This window comes from Schistocerca nitens, chromosome 3 (genome assembly GCF_023898315.1).
Source record: "Schistocerca nitens isolate TAMUIC-IGC-003100 chromosome 3, iqSchNite1.1, whole genome shotgun sequence".
NCBI classification, from domain to species: Eukaryota; Metazoa; Arthropoda; class Insecta; order Orthoptera; family Acrididae; genus Schistocerca; species Schistocerca nitens.
The window spans coordinates 339,299,153-339,317,269 of record NC_064616.1 but is presented as its reverse complement, the minus strand read 5'-3'; the positions used below and the strand labels follow the sequence as shown (position 1 = coordinate 339,317,269).

At 42.7% G+C, this 18,117-nt stretch overlaps 1 protein-coding gene across 1 annotated transcript in view; it reads right to left on the bottom strand.

The window, feature by feature from the left end:
* Positions 1-18,117, bottom strand: part of LOC126249222 (tachykinin-like peptides receptor 86C) — a 352,669-nt gene that overhangs the window by 42,991 nt on the left and 291,561 nt on the right. The window contains exon 6 of the mRNA XM_049950877.1: positions 5,496-5,641. Coding sequence (XP_049806834.1) covers positions 5,496-5,641 — 146 coding nt within the window. The remainder of the gene's footprint in view (positions 1-5,495; positions 5,642-18,117) is intronic.

Below are 18,117 nucleotides of genomic sequence, written 5' to 3'. Positions count from 1 at the left end.
TTTCAACACCAGGTAAGCTGTTAACTGTTAATTGTATACCCTAAACTGACACATTCCCTTAAAGGGCGTGGCATTTGTTATACTTTAGTTATTTAATGCGTTTAATTACGTCAGTTATTACACTCCATAAAAGTTGTTAACCTTAAAAGTGCTCTTTGGGTGGAACGGGACGGGGCAGATTGGGATAGTGTCCCGTTCTGCCCCGTCATATTTTGATGCAAGTAGAAAGCAAAGCCAGCCTGGATGTTCATGGATACCAGACTCTCCCAACGAGCTATGTTCGCCGAACAACTCAGCTTTCCAGATATCGCCCGAGGCTGTCATTCCAATCCCACTAATCTGTCAAAATACTCGGCGGACTACAAGACGAAAAGGAAAAACCGTCGTATTAACAGATTCTCCTTATAAGAAGGAACTGCAGAATGCTGTCGCACGTAAAGTAGGCCTGCAGAAAAGAGGAGGGTGCACGAATATAAACAATGTCAGGACAGAGACGTCAGGTGCAATGCAACTTAAGGCAAAACTATCAAACTGTACAAAAAAAAGAGAAAAAAAACCCTGAGGAAATCAGATACCTTAAGAAAAATACAAGGAAGGAGATGATGGAGAAGAGAGAATCAGAGAGAGAGAGAGAAGATGCTGAGTGTCTCTACTGTGGGGACTTCTACTCCGTTTCTAATGAGGGCTGGGTCGCATGCCAGAGTGCGCACACAATTCATGTGCTGGCATAGACAGTGAAGATGAAGAGGAAATACTGATTTGTGACTATTGTCGAAAGGGCTAGTAGTTAGTGGTTTGGTGGTTATTAAGCATTGTACATTTTTCAGAATGACATTAAAATATTTTCTTATTTTGAAGAATGACTTTTTAATTGTTTAAATTACACATTCCGTAGTGTGAATTGCCTATTATACAACATTTTGCCATAGTTTAAACGATATTCGTAATTCAAATTCGATGTTTTAACAAAAAATACCCTTATCCCATTCTGCCCTGTGGGTGGGGCGGAACGGGAAATATGCAAGAGTTTCTTTGAAAAATTGTAAAAAATGCAAAATCTATTGTTTTAAGTGATTTTAAAATAAGGTACATTAGGTTACACTACAAGATGTTTTTTTATCACTTTGAGAAGTGTTTCCTTGTGTTCCCCTATTTTATAGAAATTGTTAAACAATAAGTATCCCGTTCCGCCACAAGTTCCCCTACATCTCTCCTTCATATCCAACAATTCAGTTCATTGAGTCAGTACTAGAAACAAGAATAATCTTCATAAAGTTTAGGAGTTACTCACTTTTGTGCAGACAGGTTTCCATTATTGAAGAAAAATCAAACTTTAAATAACATTGTCAAAGGACATAAACTGTTTAACTATTAATATAGGTCAGTACAAGAGAGGCCTAAGGCAATTATTGGTGGTGAACTCCTACTACTCCACTGACGAATTTCGTAGCAGAGCTGACTGATGTATACACGATTAAAAGTATAAAATTGCGGGAGCGTTATGTCAAATCTGACTGATATTCGGCATCAGTGCAATGAACAGTAAAAAATCGTCTTTGTAATCCGATTTTCTGTTTTAGATGCTTGTCTGCTATAGCCTAAGAACTGTAATACGCATTTCAGTGTTTTGTACATTTGGAAATATTTTGACAAGTTTGTTATGATCTCTTCAGATATATTGGCTTATCCCCCATCCATGATGGAACCTAAATTTACGATATGTCGAAGGGCCATTACCATCTTTCTCTTTCTTTTCTTTTCTTTCCTTTGACGAAAGTAACTTCCACATGATGAGTCACTGTCAAGTAAAACAGCTAGACGGAACTTAGACCATGCATAGAAATAGCTGCTACAGAATAGTACAGGTGGTACACTATGTGATCGAAAGTATCCGGACAGCCCCTGTGGCGTCGATAGTTACAATGCCACAACGTAGGTGCACGCTCTCGTAAGTTGGCACTACGAGAGAAGACTAACTACGCCAACCATGGCGCCCTCTCGCCGACGCTGTGGAGCTTAGGGAGTGCCGTCTTGATTTCGGCCCCTTTTCATCAAGAGCAGACGGCCTGGAAATGTCGCTTCTGCTACCGAGTGGGCTAGGTTGCTATTGAGACTTAGTTACGTTCAGTTAAAGTTTGGACCGCAACGAGTATTTGTTAGTTTTGAGAATCTACAGAACAGTCATCCTAACTTCACAGGATTAGACATGGACTACGGCTTCACACCTACGTGCTCATCCTAGCCAAAGTTATGTATACATTTGATATTTACTTGTGTTTTTGACTCTATTAAAAGTGTTAAAGTTTCATGCAGTACCGGAGTACTTCACTTCTCCTGCTCCTACTCGCTTCCTTCACTCTCGGCCTATATTACAGAAGCAATTCACAGGAGCAGACCCACGTACCGCCTGTCCAGGCGGGATACAAAATCTCCAAAAACAAGCGTTTTTCATATTATGTGCGTTGTGCTGCCACCTTCTGGTAGATACTCCATATCAGCGACCTCAGTAGTCATTAGACATTGTGAGAGAGAAGAATGAAGCGCTCCGCGGGACTCACAGACTTCGAACGTGGTCAGGTGATTGGCGGTCACTTGTGTCATACGACTGTACGCGAGATTTCTGCACTCCTAAACATCCCTAGGTCCATTGTTTCCGACGTGATAGCGAAGTGGAAACGTGAAGGGATACGTACAGCACAAAAGCGTACAGGCCGACCTCCTTTGTTGACTGACAGAGACCGCCACCAGTTGAAGAGGGTCGTAATGTGTAATAGGCAGACATCTATCCTGACCATCACACAGAAATTCCAAACTGCATCAGGATCCTCTGTAAGTAGTATTACAGTTAGGCGGGAGGTGAGAATACTTGGATTTCATTGTCGAGCGGCCACACATCACGCCGGTAAATGCCAAACGACGCTTCGCTTGGTGTAAGGATCGTAAACATTGCACGATTGAACAGTGGAAAAACGTTGTGCGAAGTGACGAATCACGGTACACAATGTGGCGATCCGATGGCAGGGTGTGGGTATGCCGAATGCCCGGTGAACGTCATCTGCCAGCGTGTGTAGTTCCACCAGTAAAATTCGGAAGCGGTAGTGTTATGGTGTGGTCGTGTTTTCCATGGAGGGGTCTTGCACCCCTTGTTGCTTTGCGTGGCACTATCACAGTATCACCGCACAGGCCTACATTGATGTTTTCAGCACCTTCTTGCTCCACACTGTTGAAGAGCAATTCGAGGATGGCGATTGCACCTTTTAACACGATCGAGCACATTTTCATAATGTAAAGCCTGTGGTCAAGTGGTTACACGACAATAACATCTCTGTAATGGAGTGGTCTGCAGAGAGTCCTGATCTGAATCCTATAGAACACCTTTGGGAAGTTTTCGAACGCCGACTTCGTGCCAGGCCTCACCGACCGACATCGATACCTCAGTGCAGCACTCCGTGAAGAATGGACTGCCATACCCCAAGAAACTTTCCAGCACCTGATTGAACGTATGCCAGCGATAGTGGAAGCTGTCATCAAGGCTAAGGGTGGGCCAAACCCATACTGAATTCCAGCAATACCCATGGAGGGCTCCTCGAACTTGTAATTCATTTTCAGCCAGGTGTTCGGGTACTTTTGATCACATAGTGTAACTGAAAGAAATACGCAATGAGGCCATCAATAACGACATTTTTACCCAGAGACAATAATTACAATGAAGTCACTGTTGTTTATCGCGATCCCCTAGACTTTGCAAAAGGTGGGGAATGGTTTTTAATAGGATGTGTTATCACCACTGACAAAAATGCGTGTGCTACAATGTGCTACCCAGCTGGCCACGAAGCTGTTCTGGTGTTCTTGTGGCAGAACATTCGGATCTTCCGATAGCTCGGTTGACAACTACTGAGTAGTCGTTGGTGCATGTGGGCGTGCTGCGTTACGTCTCCTCAACCCATCCGTCTAGTGCTCTATGGGCTTTAAGTCGGAAAAACTGGAATTCCAGTCCATATCCCTTAAATGATCATTTTCAGAGAACTAACCAACCAGCGCATTTCGATGCCACTGCGTATTGTCGTGCACAAAAATGAAATAAATCATGAATGTACGCCTGTGTGATCTAAGATTATGAGGTTTGTAGGTCTATAAAACGTTATGCCCCACATATAGCTGGACCACAAAAACGCTCATTTTCGACAGTGCTGAATGCACCCCCATATGTGCGAGAGTCTGGACACGTAAGGCCTCCAGGAACATTGTCGAACATGGTAGCTTCTGGTGGTCCAGCTCTTAAGGAGTGGACAGGCATAATGTTACATGGACGTGCTGACCTTCACATATTTGAACACGACAAACTCACCGGTCAGTATTATTGTGACACAGTACTACTTCCTCATGTACGTCTTTTCAGGGGTGCATTCGACTCTGACTTCACTTTTGTGGATGATAAAAGGAAGCCGTATGGTACTGCGTAGGCGGAGAAGCTCTTGGCGCTGATAAGCTCTTTGTTGAGCGACCAGAAGGTACACACACACACACACACACACACACACACACACACACACATGAGTTCCTGAAACGGTAGACTATTCGGCGAATGGAGTGACCTGATCGTTCCCCCGACTTAACTCACATAGAGCATGTAAGGATGTGTTAGGGAGATATACTCCAGCACGTTCACATTCACCAACGACCCTCCAATAGTTGTCGACAGCGATGGTGGAGGAATGGACGCCATGCCGTAAGAACTCATTACCAACATCGTGTCTAGCATGGGAGCACGTTGAGGAGCAAGCACTGACGTCCGTGGTGATTAAACACTCTGTTCACAATCATCTCCCGCCTTTCGTAATGTCCAGAAAACTACCATAAATCGCGGTGACTTCAGTGAAATAATATTCTTCGAACGAAAGTGTCATTACCGATCCTCTCCTTGCGTATTTCTTTCACTTATCTTCAGTTTGGCACTCAGTTGTAATCTATCTGGAAGCTACAAATAAGCGTACATTTAACTGCAGAATGAAAATGCATTCTGGTGACTCACATTACTCTAAATTGCGACAGTGGCTTGCTGTGACATTTTCCATTTCTATATTGCTATGACGTGTGGAGTTGGATCGGTTGCTCAGTGGTTTAGTGCTAGCATATAGATACGAAGGTCTGCAGTTCAGCTGTTATCAGTTGCCACTTCTTTCACTCATGGAAATGTTCGTTAATGGAAAAAGATGCCACGTTGCCCTGTGGTTCGGAGTTGACGATAACCGGAAAGTCTACCTAGAACTGTCTGCGTACGTCGGTTGGAAAAGTCGGAATAAGGCTTAGTAATGCACTGTGGTGTTCAAAACAACCACCGGATTGATGGCAACTTAGCCTTATAGCTAATGAATTGCATTATTTCAGATACTGAATCATTGTGGAAGAAACTGCTATGTAATTGCGTGTGTTGTTGACTTAAGTTTCTTATGTGACATACCATGAAAATTGTTGTTACTGTGTGAAGTACTCACTTGTCCGGAGCTGCGTCCTCCCGCCCTGGGATCTGTTGTTCGGCTGGTTGCGGAAGTAAGCCATGCCCATACCCGTATCACGCTGCTTCCGCTTCGACACACAGCAGCACAAACTACACAGCACCCGCTGGAAGTACAGACGGAACCTGCAATCACAACGCCATATCATTTTTAAATGCTTACTTTTAGGCTGTGTTTCAAGCACTTTGTATAACACCTTTGAGTTATTTGTAAACTTGTGAGCGGCTGACTGATATTTAGAGTGTGCCACTGAGACAAAGAAATAATTTTATCGCGAAGAAATTACTTCACGAATTGACGCATGGTGCAGGGAATGGTAATTGAATCTCATTGTAGACACGTGTAATGTGCTGCGAATACATACAAAGAAAGATCCTTTATCATTTAGCTACAATATAGCAGGACAGCAACTGGAAGCAGTTAATTACATAAATTATCTGGGAGTAGGCATTAGGAGTGATTTGAAATGGAGTGATCATAGAAAGTTGATCGTCGGTAAAGAAGATGCCAGACTGAGATTCATTGGAAGAATCCTAAGGAAATGCTATCCGAAAACAAAGGAAGTAGGTTACAGTACACTTGTTCGCCCACTGCTTGAATATTGCTCACCAGTGTGGGATCCGTACCAGATAGGGTTGACAGACGAGAGGGAGAAGATCCAACGGAGAGCAGCGTGCTTCGTTACAGGACCATTTAGTAAAAATGGCTCTGAGCACTATGGGACTCAACATCTGTGGTCATAAGTCCCCTAGAACTTAGAACTACTGAAACCTTACAAACCTAAGGACATCACACACATCCATGCCCGAGGCAGAATTCGAACTTGCGACCGTAGCGGTCGCGCGGTTCCGGACTGAGCGCCTAGAACCGCTAGACCACCGCGGCCGGCTGATCATTTAGTAATCGCGAAAGCGTTACCGACATGATAGATAAACTGCAGTGGAAGACTCTGCAAGAGAGACGCTCAGAAGCTCGGTACGGGCTTTTGTTGAAGTTTCGAGAACATACCTTTACCGAGGAGTCAAGCATTATACTGCTCCCTCCTGTGTATATCTCACGAAGAGACCATGAGGATAAAATCAGAGAGATTAGAGCCCACACAGAGGCATACCGACAATCTTTCTTTCCACGAACAATACGAGACTGGAATAGAAGGGAGAACCGATAGAGGTACTCAAAGTACCCTCCGCCACACACCGTCAGGTGGCTTGCGGAGTATGGATGTAGATGTAGATAGCAACATTTTTGGAATACGATTTCATATCAGTGACCGACATGGCCGCTTTTAGGCGCACGGTATCTCAGCTTCAGTTTTGGCCGCACAACAAAGGGGACCGTACCACAAAAATTTTAATTGAAAAAAATGTAGCTTAAATTTAATACTCATCCGCGAGATCTCTTCATAATGGTATAAGTCATATACGCAATATTTTTCATGGGCTTTTCCGCTGAACGTTTCAGTAGATACTTGAAATGATTGAAATCAGCATTCACCTCTCAAACTCCACGCCCCCTACCAGCATGTTCCCAGTCAACCGCTTGGCGCTTAAGAAGGTTTAGACAAGAATAACCAGAGGAATGTAGCCGGTGTGAAGTGAATTCGATTTCCTCCTAGCCTTATTTAATCGAAACTAGGAGCCAACATAACTCAGAAGAATTTTCTTAATATCGAGATCGGTATAAAAATTTACATGTCACTCATTATCACAAACCAAAAGGACAAAATCTAACTCTCAGCTTTCAATTTGATCAAAATCAAACTTCGAAGCACCATGTTAAAAGACAAGCTCAACATTCTGGCTTAGTTTAAATTGATTAAATGATTTAGTGCCGCCTGAAGCTGTCACTTTTTCTTTATATGTTGTACAACCTAGTTTTTAGACTATTATCAAGTAGGCCTATCTATAAAGGGATTAAACATAAAAACAGGTTATATCTAGAGATATACTAGGAAAAATATAACTTATTTCACAAAAAATTCATCGATAGCACATTATACCATTCAAGTGTGTGTTAGAAGTGATGTTTTCAGTCAACAAAATTATGGAGAAACTGTTAAGTAGCTTCATAGTATGAAGTGCTGACGTAAGCCAATTTGCAATCAAAATAATTTAAAACTTTCATTGTAAGACGTATTACTTGGGAACTTATTGTATATGAACTAAATAGAGGTAAAATTTTCTTTGGTAAATATATTTCGTTTATTATATTGCATTTTCGAAAAAACATACTTCCTTATATTTACAATATACATGGTGTTCACAACTACTATTGCAGGATTCTAGGAGTTGTAGAGGGGACTTTGTAAATGAAGTTTTGTTGAGGAAACCATGACCGGGAACATATAGTGTTTGGATGTAAGATAAGTTTCAAGATCGGGTCATTTCCAAATCTCCCGCTTGGCGGTATATGACTTTTCCGAGAGACGAAACATCACAAGTATTTAATTAAGGGGAGGACAGCCAATGATGCCTTCAGTGCAGATGCATACCAAGCTCGAACTGTTATGGGAATGGACGAAGTACCGCTAGTAATGACGATAATGGGTATGTGGCACTATATCTGTAATGTGTGAATAAGTCGAGAATTTAGGGCTGAGGGGAGGCGTGCTAGAGTAGTCCGTGTAGGACTGTAGAGCACTGCGTCTGGATGGTGCAGTGGTCAGCGCATTTGACTGGTAAGTAGGCGACCCGGATTTGAATGCTGGTCCAGCACAAATTTCAGTTTCCCCATAAACGTAAATCAGTACAAACTGACAGTTAATCTTTTTAATTTCTTTGCATCTTGAAAATATACAGTTGCTCATAGCGTTAATAAATTGTGGTCAGTACCTTAATGATATAAATTATTTCATTCTTTTTATTATTGTCAGCTCATTAAATCATAAACTGCATAGCAAAATTTTATACTACTAATTAATAAACCTGAAATTCTCCATTGTGGACTACAATCGAAAACCGGTTCAAAACGCTTATTTTGCGGGCTATTTATCACAAAGCATCCCTTGATAAGGTCTGCACGACAGACTGAGGCTGTGGATCCATAGCTGCTAAATACGGCCCTGGTGACATCTGTAGAAATGTAAACGTCAATTGACAATGTCAGCTTGGGTAGCTGCCACAGAGTAGGAAGCTTCTGGTTATTTGTGCATACTGGGTGATTTTACATTGGAAATTGTGTTATGCCATAAGTGTAATTGTTTCTTGCAGGTCATTTTCATGAGTGTGTGTTGAGTGTTGAACGATGAGAGATGGAGGGAGAATAAGAGAGAAAAATGAAAGGGACAGTGAAACGCCATGGTGGTAAATAAGTTGTTATTCTCGATTAACAAGAAGTGGGCCGTCCAGTTAGCTCTGGCACGCCGTAACGGGAACGGGAGGTTCATAATGCTGTCTGCTTTATGCAGAATGTAGCTCGCGGTAAATCGATTAAGATTATACTACTGACACAAACTATTGTCTGACAATTGGAGTTAATTGTTGAACGTCCTACAGATAACCAGTTATGGTGATGGAGATAGGCATTCATTGGAGTCAAAACTCCACAAACAACTTTCTCGGACTGGTCACAACAACAAAGCGATTGGAGTGATTCCTATTTTCATGAATTTGATCCACGTTGTAAAACTTAAATTTCTGCGTCATGTTGCTATCAGAATTTTCTATATTTAATGGACTGATCGACATTACTGGCGATGTGGTACTGCGACGTGTCAGCGTACATAAACGAGGAAAACAATACGTGCCGGCATACCCTCCAAGTTAATGCGGATAGTACTTCACCACTAAGGGAGACTGCTCGCTTTACTAATCATTTGATTCTGTTAGCTTACAAATGTGCACATGTTTTTGTGAGTTGAAACTGCGACAACATCCTGTAACCAGTTTCATCAAAATTTATCAGGTCAGTTTAATACACTTTTGTTCGTAGCAGATGCACTATCCGATCAAGAGTATCCGGACACCATATGCAAAGCGAGATCGAGCACAACATGTCACGAGAGGCAGGCTTGCCAGTATAAAACGAGACGAGATGTATTTTGTTGTCAGTAGAGAAGCAGGAACAGCAGTATGGATCGCTCAGGAGAGCTCAGTGAAGACGAACGTAGACTACTCACTGAATGTCACATGAGTAGCAGATACCTCAGGGAAATTTCAACCCTTGTAAAGCAGGCCGAATTGACTGTTGGTGATTTGATTGTGAAGTGGAAAAGCGATGAAATAACTACAGATAAACTGAGACAGACAGAGTTCATGTACTGACGGACACATAACGTAGATGAATTTTGTCCATAGTGGATGCTGTTGAACTCTGCGATTGTTCCTTTATAGGGTGTAGAAAAATTTCCGCTACCAGTCACAATAAAAGGTTATTTATTTGTCACAAGACCGGTTTCGGGCTTGCGCCCATTTTCAGGAGTTTATACATTCATGTACATGTTTATATGCTGGAGATCACTGTATAAATACAAAAAAAATTATTTGCTGGTGACTAAGCAGATACAAGTGGGACAATTGTAAGTGGCAAGGCAGCATTTGTCGAAAATATATCTGTACTTACATAAAGCTGAAGCATCAATATCATAGTTGTGCTGTGGTGACCGTTTTTCCACTTAGTTACACACTTATTATCATTGTCATGTCCATATTTCAGTTTTATAAAGTTTAGCTGCATGTTTCACTATTACGAAGTGCACTCGTGAAATACACTGTGTTTACATACAAACATATGGGCTGTAGTCAAAGAACTTGGACGTAGCAGGTGTAAAGATGTTTCTCATACAGAAACACCGTCCGCAGATCGTGGTCGTGCGGTAGCGTTCTCGCTTCCCGCGCCCGGGTTCCCGGGTTCGATTCCCGGTAGGGTCAGGGATTTTCTTCGCCTCGTGATGACTGGGTGTTGTGTGATGTCCTTAGGTTAGTTAGGTTTAAGTAGTTCTAAGTTCTAGGGGACTGATGACCATAGATGTTAAGTCCCATAGTGCTCAGAACCATTTGAACAGAAACACGTAGGTTATGGTCAATGAACTTCGTCACAGGAGGTGCAAGGGTGTTTCACATATAGAAACTTGAAAAGCTATTATAGACTGCGAAGTTTTTGATACACATTATGAAACTTTTTTGATCCACATTTTTGTTGGAGAACTTAGAGGTAGGAAGTACAATGATGTTATGTATATATGAAATTACTAAAAGCTATTACAAATTAAAAAATGACAGCTATAACTGTTTTGAGCCACACTATTGTCAGAGAAATTAGATTCAGGAAATACAATGATGTTACACACATGAAATTTTGAAAGCTATTGCAAATTATACAATGGCAGTTACAGCTTGTGTTTATAATGTGACTATGACAAATTACGATAATGACACTTGAACAGTGGTATGACTGTGTCATTACCGCAATTTGTAATAGTCACATTGTAAACACAGGCTGTAACTGTCATTGTATAATTTGTATAATTTGTCCCACCAGCTTGCGTCCCTGGCACGCTGCACATTTCGAGCCGCTGTTCACCTCGATGACTGCGTTTGTGGTGACGACCACCGATCTAATGTATCAAAAATGTAGTTCATCCGAACAGCCAACACGTTTTCATTGGTCTATGGTCGAATATCGATGGTCCCGTACTCAATGGAATCGTAATTGACGATAAGGTTGGGCCAATATGTTGAAACGTAGGGGTGGTCTGCCGCTGAGCTCCATGTTCAACAATGTGTGATGACTGTTGTACTCCACAATAATTCTGCGTGTAGTTACATTGTCATCTTTCGGCATACACGCCACGAATCACCATTTATCCTACTTTACAGAGGAGACAAGCCTCAGAGCTCCACGTCCTGTGTACACTGGTAGACGTCCAACCATTTAGCGCATAGTGTTATTTTTACTGTCCTTCTACCTCTTTCCGTAGATGCTCACGACGGTAGCACGTGAACATGCGACCAGCTTCGCCGTTTTAGAGATACACGTTCACAGGCTCTGAGTAATAAAAATCTGCCCTTTGTCAAAGTTGCTTATCTCAGTGGATTTCCCCATTTACAGCCAATATATTCTCTAGGGTGATCCAATGACGCGGCAGGCAGTGGTCACCATGTTTTGGCAGATCAGTGTATACACTAATCAGCCAGAACATTATGACCACCGACCCGCTATCGATGTAAGCCTGTTAGGGCGATAGCAGCGTCATCTGACGAGGAATGACTGCTAGCCCGACACACGTACGGTCCGTGTATTTTGGTGAGCATGTAATCCATGTGGTGAATAGGGAAGGCCCGCGATCTGTCTGAGTTTGACCATGGGCAGACTGTGACGGCCCGGAGGCTCGGCACGAGCATTTAGGAAACTGCACAACTTGTTGGGGTTCGAAGAGTGCTGTGGTGGGTGTCTTCAACAACTGACTAAACCAAGATGAAACCTCGATCGGACTTCGTAGGGTTGGGCGGCCACCCAGAATTACAGATTTCGGACGTCGTAGGCAGGGCAGACTGGTAAAGCAGGACAGGCGACGAACTGTGGCGGAACTAATATCGGATTTTAATGCTGGACAGAATAAAAGTGTGTCTGAACACACAGTGCACCGAACGCTCCTAACGATGAGCCACGGCAACCGATGACCCATGTGTGTGCCAGAGTTAACACCATTACATCCGTACCAACGACTCAAGTAGGTACGTGACCATCGGCACTACACGTTGGTGCAGTGGCAGAGCGTTGCATGGTCTGATGAATCCCGATACCTTCTCCATCATGCCGATGGAGACAAACAGACGGTTGTTCCATTATGCTCTGCGGAACATTTACATAGGCATCCATGGGTCCAGTGGTGCTCATGCAAGACACCATGATGAGCAAGGAGTATTGTCCATTTGTTGCAGACCACGCACACCCCGTCATGATGATCACGTTTCCCGACGGCAGTGGCATTTTCCAACAAGACTATGCCTCATGTCACAAGGCCTAGAGTGTTATGGTGTGGTTCGAAGAACACAGCGGTGAGTTCCAGTAGATGTGCTGGCCCCCAAATCGCCAGATATAAAACCCGATCGAACGCATCTTGGATGTGATTGAACATGGTGTCACAGCTCATCGAATTCTCCCCCCCCCCCCCCTCCCACTCCAGATATTTTGTGAATTAGGTGACTTATGTGTGCAGATGTGGTGCGAACTCCCTCCAGTGATCTACCGAGGCCTCAGTGCTTCCTAGTCACTGTCGCTGTTATCGTACGTAGGTGGTCATAATGTTCGGGCTGATCAATATATTTGGAGAGACAGCGAGAGACAGATAGAGAGAGAGAGAGAGAGAGAGAGAGAGAGAGAGAGAGAGAGCCTGGCAATATAAGTTAACATCACCTGACGTCAACGTAACTTCATGAACGTCAAAGCGCAATAACGACACACAGACGGCAGGTAGCAGCACTGACAGTGGAGGTGATGTAAAACATGTCGGGGAGCGCGGAAACAAGTGCACTTGTTTTCGTAATGTGGAAACGGAGAGATTTATCTGAAGTGCAAAAGGGACTGATCATTAGCTTTCGGGCCGAGGATGGAAGCATATCTGAAACGGTTGTGTTTCTAAACTGTTCGTATGCCGCCGTGATTGAAAATGTACCGTACATGGCAAAATGGCAACTGCAGTGCACCACGAGCCATAAATGGCATGGGTGAACGACGGCTGCGCGGATGTGTACGGGCGAATAGACGTTCAACTGTTATGCACCTGACTGCCCAGATGAACCAACTGACTACCAACAGTGCCTCCTCAATGATCGATCAGCGAACGACCCTGCATGTAGGCCTTTGCAGACACACCTGGTTCCTACAGCCCCGCTGATTGTGGTTCATAGGCAACGAAGGTTGGACGACCACTGAGGGGCGGCAGGTGGCTTTTTAAGCTGAATTACTTTTTATTCTCAGTTACCGTGTACGGCGAAAAAAGTGTGAAAGCAACACCCTGCCATAATTGTCGGTATGGTCCAGGCCTAAGGGTATTGGGCATTCCCTGGGTGATCTCGTGATTCTGGAAGGCACAGTGGATTAACACAAGATTGCATCTATCTTTGGGGACCATGTCCACCCCTACATGCTGTTTGTTTTCCCTCGGCACGATTGCACGTATCAGCAGCACTATGCAAAGTGTCACACAACTCGCAGTGAATGTGCGTGATTCAAAAAGTAGAAGTATGCGTTTACGATATTCCCCTGTCCTTCAAACTCCCTAATTTAAACTCAGTCGAGAATCTGTTGGACCACGTCTATCGGGCTCGTCACACCGTCGTTCCTCAAGCTAGAAATCTAGCGCAGCTTTCCACGGCACTGGAGTCGATATGGTTCCACATTCCTGTTGTTACCTTCCAGAACCTCATTGACTATCTTCCTGCACCTCTTGCAGTGGTCCGTGCTGCAAAAAAATGACTATTCCGGTATTTGACAGGTAGTCACATTAATGTAATTACACTGTGTATATTTACTGTAAGTGTTACGCCTATGTGGATATTTTAAAATAATCTTAAACAATAATAGTTCAAACTCTTTATATTGTACCATGCTGTTGGCAGCCAAGTAAAATATTGTTCCCCATTGGAAGATAAGTATTCGAAAAGTTTCTCATTCTTGATGCACCTGCATTCTTTGCCATTGTTGACACACGTACGGGACTCACGGAACTGAATTTAATACAATACTGCGAACAGCGAGGCCGTTCGAGACCCGCGTAAATAGGTATTTTGGAAATGTATATGGCAAGTGTTTATGAATTACGGCAAACTTGGTGAAGTTAGACGCCCAGAATTTTCAGCCTTGATATAATACTGAAAACATGAATAGTAAAAAAATTAGATAAATATCGCCGTTTTGTATCACTTTTGATCCAAGGTCTTTTTAGGTTCAAATGGTTCAAATGGCTCTGAGCACTATGGAACTTAACATCTATGGTCATCAGTCCCCTAGAACTTAGAAGTACTTAAACCTAACTAACCTAAGGACAGCACACAACACCCAGCCATCACGAGGCAGAGAAAATCCCTGACCCCGCCGGGAATCGAACCCGGGAACCCGGGCGTGGGAAGCGAGAACGCTACCGCACGACCACGAGATGCGGGCGGTCTTTTTAGGGTCTTATTTACCACATAGATAGCATGCTCTCCTTGCAAAGTCTGTCGCCTTTCCTAACAGTGTTTTCAAAGAATCGTCTGACAGACCGATTAACTAGCTACGGCACCAACTTGTGTGCAGTCTTGAAGCTCATGGGGCGAATGAGTCATGATCGCTGTAAGAAGTCTCCCATCTGCTCCGGTTCCCTCATTACGTTCCAAGCAATTCAATAAATGTACGTGCCGTAGATAATAGCAAACAACATCTAGAAATTGTTTACCTGCTCCAAATGAAGAAAGAGTGGTGTATCATTCTGCTGGGTGACCGGATGCGTTGTAGTACAGGGAAACAAGTAAAGTCATAAAAGCGGACAAACTATAACACATTTTAATGTCTCCTTGAAATCAATTACTGCCCTGTTGTGTCAATGCAACAATGGGAGGAAGATTTGTGTGTTGCTGTACTGAATAATGCGACTGTGCCGTACTTTGTTCCAACCAAAAAGACGGTATGTGTTCTGACAGACAAACAGACAGCTCTACGTATAAGGTACTACTATGGACACTTTTTTACTTTGACAAATGAAACACTCTATTGTGGTGGCCGTATTAGACACATTTTGTTTAACTAAATATTAATTTAGTGTATAACTTAACAAGAGAGAAGTTTTAAATGAAATAATCTCTAACATCTCAACCCAGGCTTTCCACACTTGAGATTTCTTGATTGAAGGGAGGTAAAGATCCCCGCGTCCACAGAAACTGATAGGCCACACGTGCCGCCAAATGGCGAAGAACTCAGGCAACTCGGTCTCCATTGACTTGTACGATTTTGGCTAAAGAGAGACTCCTGATTTGGGGAGTAGTGAGAGGGTCCAGTCCTCTGGACGTGTAGGCTCAGCGACCATCGTGTGTAGCTGCTATGTAACATTGCATGTGCAGGAAATGGGGATCTTGGCTTAAAAGCCCTAATCAAGAGGTTGGTACAATCCTCTGTATAAGAAACCTCAGTCTTGACATGTGTTACGCGCCAATAGGATGAATGGCTGCTGACGAGAAATAGTGGTTAGTGGGCGACATCTTAATTCAAATCTGCAAGGCGTATCAGAGAATACGGGACTCGGCATGGGTGGAATACTTCTATCCTATCTGCCCGTGCAACGGCATTAAAATCTATGATTTCTTTTAATAACAACTGCAGTCGACTGGGTGGCAGTCAGGTGACCATTCGCAACCAGTCAAACAAGAGAATCCGCTGACGCAGCATTACTGGGCATGAGCTTACAAAAAAAAAATTCGGTAATGGTACGTTGTTGATGGAAACTATCACTGTCGGACCAATAACAAAATTACACAAATCTAAGAATCTTGCTTATTCCAATTATAGCTGAATTACATAAAACTTCAAATTGTAGCCGATGGTTGCTGGTATGTGAAAATTAATAAACAAAGACCTCTTTGAACTATAAATATCAAATTTCTCCACCTCCGCTGTTGGGTAGAGAAATGGACTCACCGTCACAGGTCAGGCGTGCACTAAATGCAGGAAGCGGCTACCATCGTAACGGAGTACGTGTGGCGTTCCCATGTGGGTTTTTTACAATACAGGCCAGATAAGACCTGTTCTGAGCCCAGACAGGGAAGCATTCGACATGGCAGGGAGGAAAAATAAAATGTTAACTCAGTGTCAATTAACTGCAAGAGCGTCTATGAAAACGTCCCGTAACTAGTCTCGTTTATATAGGGTAACTATGCTTACGTAGTACTAGGGACAGAAATCTGGCTGAAACCAGATGTCAAAAGTAATGGAGCTCTAACTCAGACTGGAATGTATATCACAAAGATAGGTAGAACGCTGCGGGTGAAGGTGCATTTATAGGAACTAAAATACGATAATATCAAGTGAGATTAGTGCAGATTCGGAATGCAAATTACTCTGAGTGAAGATAAATGTTGAAGGTGGATCAAACGTGGTCATCTAACACAATATACAGTTACTCAGCTAATCGGGTTACCTCAAATATTTCCGGAGCCGTTTAAGTAATCGTAATTCTGCTTTTGCGTAGATGAAGTGTGAAACCACTCTCACTTAGTGATGTGCAATCTCTTTTCGTAACTATAGTAATGTAGCAATTACAGATACATCGGCATCTACTTCGTTTTTTCAAACGGACATATTAAAGATTCTGCTGCTAGTAACGAAGTTCTAGAAAAGAAGAATTCAACAGCAGTTCACTATTCAAAATCCGTTTACTAGTTTTAGAGAATTATAAAATTAAAAATTCAAGATTTATTTCTTTTGATGATAAAAATGATTCCCGTCTTACGCTGAGATTCGTGATTTCATGGCCAAATAAGGAAATACGCCATCTCTGAGAAGAAGCAAAAGATTTATTTCATGACGGTAATAACGGTATAAAAGTGAAACTTTGGAAAAGTAGCTTTAATTCTGACTTTAAAATTGCGAGAGTGCGGGTTGCTTCGAAAAATAAATAAATAAATTCACGAAAAAGAGAAATTTTATATGCTACTTCTTTACGGAAAATTCAGAAGGAACGCGATGAAAATAAATGACTCGTACGCACAAATGTGTCCCGACAGATGGTGTCCAACAAGAAAGACACTTTGCCGAACGTGCAAAAAATACTTATTAGAAGACACTGTAATACTGCGCAGAAGATAAACCTTCAACGAGCAGAGTGAACGAAATATGTTCGGTCAGCTTTTGCTCAAAACCCACATGTTAGCTCCAGAGAAGTTCTGCGTTTTTCATCTACCTCTACATCTACAACTATACTTCACAAGCAACCTTACGGTGTGTGGTAGAGGGTACTTTGTGTACCAGTGTCATTTCCTCCTTTCCAGTTCAAGTGGTATGATTGGCTGGATGAACGATTGCTGGCATGCCTCTGTGGGGGCTCGAATATGTCTTATTTTATGTTGATATTCTTTTCGCAACATATACGGAACACAAAGCAATGTCTTGGTACGATTTCGGAATTTTTTGCAGTAGGTCATACCGTGACGAAGAACTCCTCTCTTGCGGCGTGTGTCACTGCAGTTGGCTGGGAATTCCCGTGATGCTTTCACGCTCCTCAGTGAAACTGTAACTACACGCGTTGCTCTTTTATGGATCTTTTCCATTTGCTCCATCAATCCTATCTGGTAGGGATCTCGCATTGACAAGCAATGTTCAAGTATCGGTCGAGCGAGTTTGTTATAAGCTACTTCCTTTGTTGATGGGCTGCATTTTCTTGCATTAATACAATGAATCTGTCAGGCATCCGCATTACGTGCACTTATTTTACGTGGTCGTTCCACTTCAAATTGCTCCGTACGCATGTTCCTAGATATTGTACGGAAGTAAATATTTTCAATAACTGTTTTGCAATCGTGCAGTCACACAATAAAGGGCTTCTCTGTTTATATATTTTGAATCACTTACATTTGCTTGTATTGAGGTTCAATTTCCACTCCCTGCACCAATGGTCGATCCTTTGCAATTT